The 5,235-nt window shown below is 34.8% G+C and overlaps 1 protein-coding gene across 2 annotated transcripts; it reads left to right on the top strand.

Moving 5' to 3' along the window:
- The first annotated feature begins 890 nt into the window (after positions 1-890).
- Positions 891-4,864, top strand: LOC109151101 (keratin, type II cytoskeletal 1-like). 2 transcript variants are annotated; one of them, XM_019299014.1, is made up of 8 exons: positions 891-1,058; positions 1,177-1,307; positions 2,449-2,529; positions 2,652-2,740; positions 2,835-2,909; positions 3,410-3,471; positions 3,735-3,944; positions 4,493-4,864. In XM_019299014.1, the coding sequence occupies exons 2-8, from the start codon at positions 1,185-1,187 to the stop codon at positions 4,585-4,587; spliced, it is 735 nt and encodes a 244-aa protein (XP_019154559.1). In that variant the 5' UTR covers positions 891-1,058; positions 1,177-1,184; the 3' UTR covers positions 4,588-4,864. The 2 variants fall into 2 exon arrangements, with proteins under 2 accessions (XP_019154559.1, XP_019154560.1); XM_019299015.1 differs by having other exon boundaries at positions 892-1,058; positions 3,735-3,938.
- Positions 4,865-5,235: the final 371 nt, after the last annotated feature.

Below are 5,235 nucleotides of genomic sequence, written 5' to 3'. Positions count from 1 at the left end.
GACAAACGTCCATTGATTGCCGCCGAGAAGCTTTCGCCCAGTTTGAAGATGATCGCCCAAACACCGCCTTTTCGGTCGTTGCATCAAAGCCTGCATCAACATAACAATCCGCAACAGTACGTGAAGGAGCTGCGAAGTGTTGCTGCTGATGGCTAGGTGACCGACTAGGTCGTCTAGGCGCTGACCGCCAAGGCCTCCTAGGCGCCGACTATGCCTCCTAGGCGCCGACTATGCCTCCTAGGCACCGACTAGGGCGTCTAGTCGACCGATTAACTATTGTACGTTCTCTTCTTTTTTAAATGGACTATTTCACTCAAAACGACATCATTTTGAACGAAATAACCCGAAATTGTTCAAACTCTAGATGTTTTTAGGTTAATATTTTATATTCTTGTATTAACTATTAGAATATTTAATAATTTATAATTATCCAGTCTTAAAAAATTAAAAAAAAATTATACAAATTTTTTAAAAATAAAAAATACACGAGCACCTAGCAATGTGAGACCTGATCTCAGATTATTGTTCTCAAACTTCACCCTATGACCACTGAGCTACTCATGCAGACATTGCATTTATATATATTGTTATTATATTATACAGAGTAGTTTAACTTTTCTTTAAATAATGAATAAAATTCATAACTACTACATGAATGTGTTTACAGGGTTAATCCGACTCCCTTTAAAAAAATAATAATAATTATTTTGTCCTTCACAAAAGAAGGCTTCATACCAAAACTCCTCCATCATCAAATGTAATATATATGGAGTTATCATGTATTCATGTTTGTTTTTTGGTACATAATCTTTTTCAAAAACCATAAAAATAAAAAAGAATTAAAAAAAAAATAGAGATGGAAATTTGGACCCGGTCTTGGTGCCTAAACAACCGTTAATTTCATTTCTGCCCTACTTTTTCTCTAACCAACGAATCTCCCGCCGCCACCCCTACCCCCTTTCTTCTTCAAACTCTCTGCTCAGTTAGACCCAAAAATCACTCTCCATTAAGAACCCCTCTTCGTTTCAAGAGCGAGCCGTCTTCTTCACGTCCAAACTGTAAGATTTATACTTAGAATTCTCGAATGCAGTAGTTGTTGTTCTCTTTTTTTTTTTTTTTTTTTTTTTTTTTTGTTTCAAATTTTGAGTTATATAACTTGTGTTTTGATTTGTGTAGAGAGCGAAATGGATCGGTACCAGAAAGTGGAGAGGCCGAGAGAGGAGACACCCATGAACGAAAATGAGATCAGAATCACCACACAGGGTAGGCTGAGGAACTACATTACCTATGCTACTAGCCTTCTTCAGGTAATTTTTGTTTTGTCAGCAAATATGAATTCTATACATTCAATTTTTATGTGCACTTCTTTTCATTTCTTTAAATACAGAGATAAATAAATGTTTTTTTAATGCATTTAATTGTTTTTAAATTGAAAGATATCCTGCTGGGTTTGAGTTTCATAGATTATACTGCAAATTGAAATTTGTGGGAGCATATGTGCTTGATTCGTACTCCCTCCATCCCTTACTGTTTTTGTTGTTAATTTCACTAAATTTTAACATCAAAATTTGATACTTCTTACATCTAACTTTTTAAAGTTAAAAGTTATGTGTTAAGTTATTTGTCCCAATAATCACACTTTAAAATTTTAAAGAAATATGTTACAAAGCATTGGTCAAAATGAGATAAAGATCGATTTGGCCTTGAGGAAATGGAATTAGTCAACAGTTTTTTTAGAGGGAGTATAAAATATACGGAGTATTAAATTGTGAATGCCTCTGGCCAAATTAATTGTTTTTGGGGTTCTCAAATGAATTCATGGGGTTTTTCTTCTTTTTAGAGATTGCAGCATTATTTACATATTTGAAAATTTTAATAATTGTTACTGTAATAATGTCATATGTTAAGACATTCTTGTATTTTGGTACAAGCAATGGTGAAAAAGTGCAAAGATGGTTGCATCATTTGTGATTTTTTAAAATTTAAAGTGTTTTGTGATTCCATTTATAGCTTTTGGTTTTTTCCTTCTTTGCATTTGTTCAACTCATTTTTATTGAATAGAAGTAATAATTGACTTATATAAGGATCCACTTAATGGTTGGTCTGAAAAGTTTTCTATAAGTTGGGGGAAGGAGTGATTTCCTGCCCTCTACTCCTCGTGGTGCTTGTTCGACCTAGCTAGAGTGTATTGAAAAGGAGGCTTTTCTGAATAGTCTCGATTGTGACCTTTTCTTGAGAAATTGCTTTTTGTTTGTTATTTTGAGAACTTAAGCTCCCATATGCTCTGGACCTAACAAGTGCAAGACATGTGGCTCTGCCACTGGCTCCATATGTCTATACATTTTCTCGTACTTCATTCTATTTTCTCCTCCATCTTTGGCATTATCTTTCAAACCCCTTTTACACTTTTATCAGACCTCATCTGTTCATCTTGTAAACTTTGTGCAGGAGAAAGGAGCTAATGAAATAGCACTCAAGGCAATGGGTAGAGCAATAAATAAAACAGTAATAATTGCTGAATTGATAAAGGTGGTCTTAATTCAATAGCATTTTTCTTTTCCAATCTTTTTATGATTTTGTTTTAAAATTACCATTATCTGTATTTTAACTCAAATTATGTTTTTATAAAATGTAATTATGTTTTGTGACAGAGAAGAATTGCTGGACTCCATCAGAATACTTCAATTGGTTCTACTGATATCACAGATACATGGGAACCTCTAGAAGAAGGGCTCCTTCCGTAAGACAGCACTATGTGTTTCCCTTTAGAATATTCCTAACTTCAGAACTTTGAATAGTTGCCTGAGCTTCCATTACACTCTTTCTGTATGCAGCCTAGAGACCATTCGTCATGTATCCGTGATAACAGTCACCCTGTCGAAGAACGAGTTGGATTGTTCCTCCCCAGGGTAATTCATAATGTTATATTTTAAAACGAATTGATTGATTCTTCTACTGAAAATTAACTTCAGGCATTCAATAGTGTGATATGCATTTTCTGTTGAGCATTGGGGTGTATTTCTTGTCGCTATTTCTTACTGCATTTTTACCAGTGTTTCCATTTGTAGCTTATCAGATACTTTATAAGGGGCTATCATACCTCTCTTCATTTGAACGATGTTGGTGCATTTATTTGAAAATGGATTAAGTCCTCATATGGCTACTACCTATCATAAGAAGTGGAATTAGTTACTCCATATATAAAATGGGAAATGTGAATATACAAGCAAAAATATGCTTCTTTAAGTTAAGTGTGGATCTCTAGTAACACTACAGATATAACATTTCTTTTATGCTTGGATTCTCTCTCCACCTCCCTTATATAGAAGCATTGCAATGCAGCAACCTAACTTTTTTCCTTTCGTATTGGTTGAAGTTAGATAAGTCACTTATAGTTGTATTGTTGCAGGTACCAACCACCTATTCCATCTGATCAAGTCAAACCAGTGGTTGGATATGATTATGAAAGAAGTAAGTTTTTAGCAGTTTAATTCTTAAATTTCCATTTTCATTTTTCTAAATATTGATTTTTTAAAATGCGGGTAAGGGGTAATGTTTTCAGGACATGTGTGTTATGCTGTCTTGTCCTAGGTCCAATCCTCCAATACCCAAAACTGAGAGGGGGACAAAATTTTGCACCAACTGAATAAACGAACATAAAGAAGTAGCATCTGGAATTGTAAATGTTGAATAGTAGAACCTTAATTTCTTCAATGCTATTCCGTTTTGAGCAGGGCCTACCAACAATGGGGTAGTAATAAGGAATGATGAAGATGGTGGATGGGAAGGGGAGCGTGGTACTGCTGGCAGAGGCAGAGGCAGAGGCCGATGCCGAGGTCGGGGTAGAGGAAGAGGTCATGGTTATCAAGGACGTGGTGGAAGAGGCTACGGTTCTTGGAACGATAGCTATGGTGCATCAGGTGCAATCCCTGCTCAAGGTCGTGGTAATTTCAATTTTTTTGGACTTCTAACTTTTACTTGTTTTACTTTTCTTGAGTTTTTTCTGGCCTCAAATTTTTTTTTTTTTTTTTGGTTATTGGATATTAGCTTCTAAACTATTCTGCACACAATTGAAAATAGCCTCTGAGAAACCATCTATATTGCACTTGTCTACCCCAATTGTGCACTTCAGTCCTTAATTGCAAGACTACTATCAAACTTACATGCTTCTATTACTACCAAGACCATACATACCTTTAGACATGATAAAACATGATTTTTTCCCCATTTGATCTCACTTTTCCACTTACCATACCTCACGTCCTCACCCAAATCCACCGTACAGATTTAACTTACTGTTGTATATTTTATTTCCCATTTCATATCATGTTATCTCAAGATAACATTGAGATCCCTTGGCTCTATCTTGACAGTCTAAATAATATGCCTGTGTGCCTACCATTTAAACAAATGGTAAAATGATAATTCACTTCATTCTATAAACCGAGAATATTTTTTGTATCTTTTAACAAGAGTCTATGGGTTCTTGCAGGAGGCAGGGGCCGAGGGAGAGGGAGAGGGAATGGCAGGGGACTAGCCCGCGGAGTTTTTAAACCAAATGTTACAATTCAGGCAGCAGCAGCCTGAGTTATCCAAGTTTAGCTGTAAAACTTACTGAAAGCATTTTAATTATTTTGTTGATTATTTGCTCCTTCCTTTATTATTTATATAGACAGGGGAAAACAAGAGTTTTAGGATATTGTCATAAGCTATTCCTTTTGTTTATGCAGTGGCCATGTTTATAGGTTTCTAGGTTGGTTCTTGTCTTAGTGCTAACAGAAACTTGACCTGTATAAAATCTTCTTTTCTAGAATAATAGATTGGCACATTGCTTCACTTTCTATTGCAATATTTCAATATTTATGTCTATTTGTGTGCTTTTATGGGGTTGCCAGTACTGAAAACATTGTATTTACTAAATCCTTCAAGTTAATTTTCTCAACTTGTGTGTTCTCTTGCTTTATACAACTTTTGGATGTTAAATGGCAGACCTCTTTCAATGCATAATTCCATTTCTTTGAGAATATTTTAAGTTTGTATTATTATAACTTAAAAGCACATTAATTGATTATATTGAGAAACTAATTTGCCTATGACCATAATGAGGCTCGAGCCCTCTTAAATTTTCATGTAAATTACATTAATTTTTTTTACAATTCAAAAAATTTATCACTTTCTAAACTCTCTACAAAAATCTTAGTGGTACTCTAGCTATCTTATCAATCTCTCAATTTC

The sequence above is a fragment of the Ipomoea nil genome, unplaced genomic scaffold (assembly GCF_001879475.1).
Source record: "Ipomoea nil cultivar Tokyo-kokei standard unplaced genomic scaffold, Asagao_1.1 scaffold2283, whole genome shotgun sequence".
Taxonomy (NCBI): Eukaryota; Viridiplantae; Streptophyta; class Magnoliopsida; order Solanales; family Convolvulaceae; genus Ipomoea; species Ipomoea nil.
This window is presented reverse-complemented; position numbering and strand designations above follow the sequence as displayed.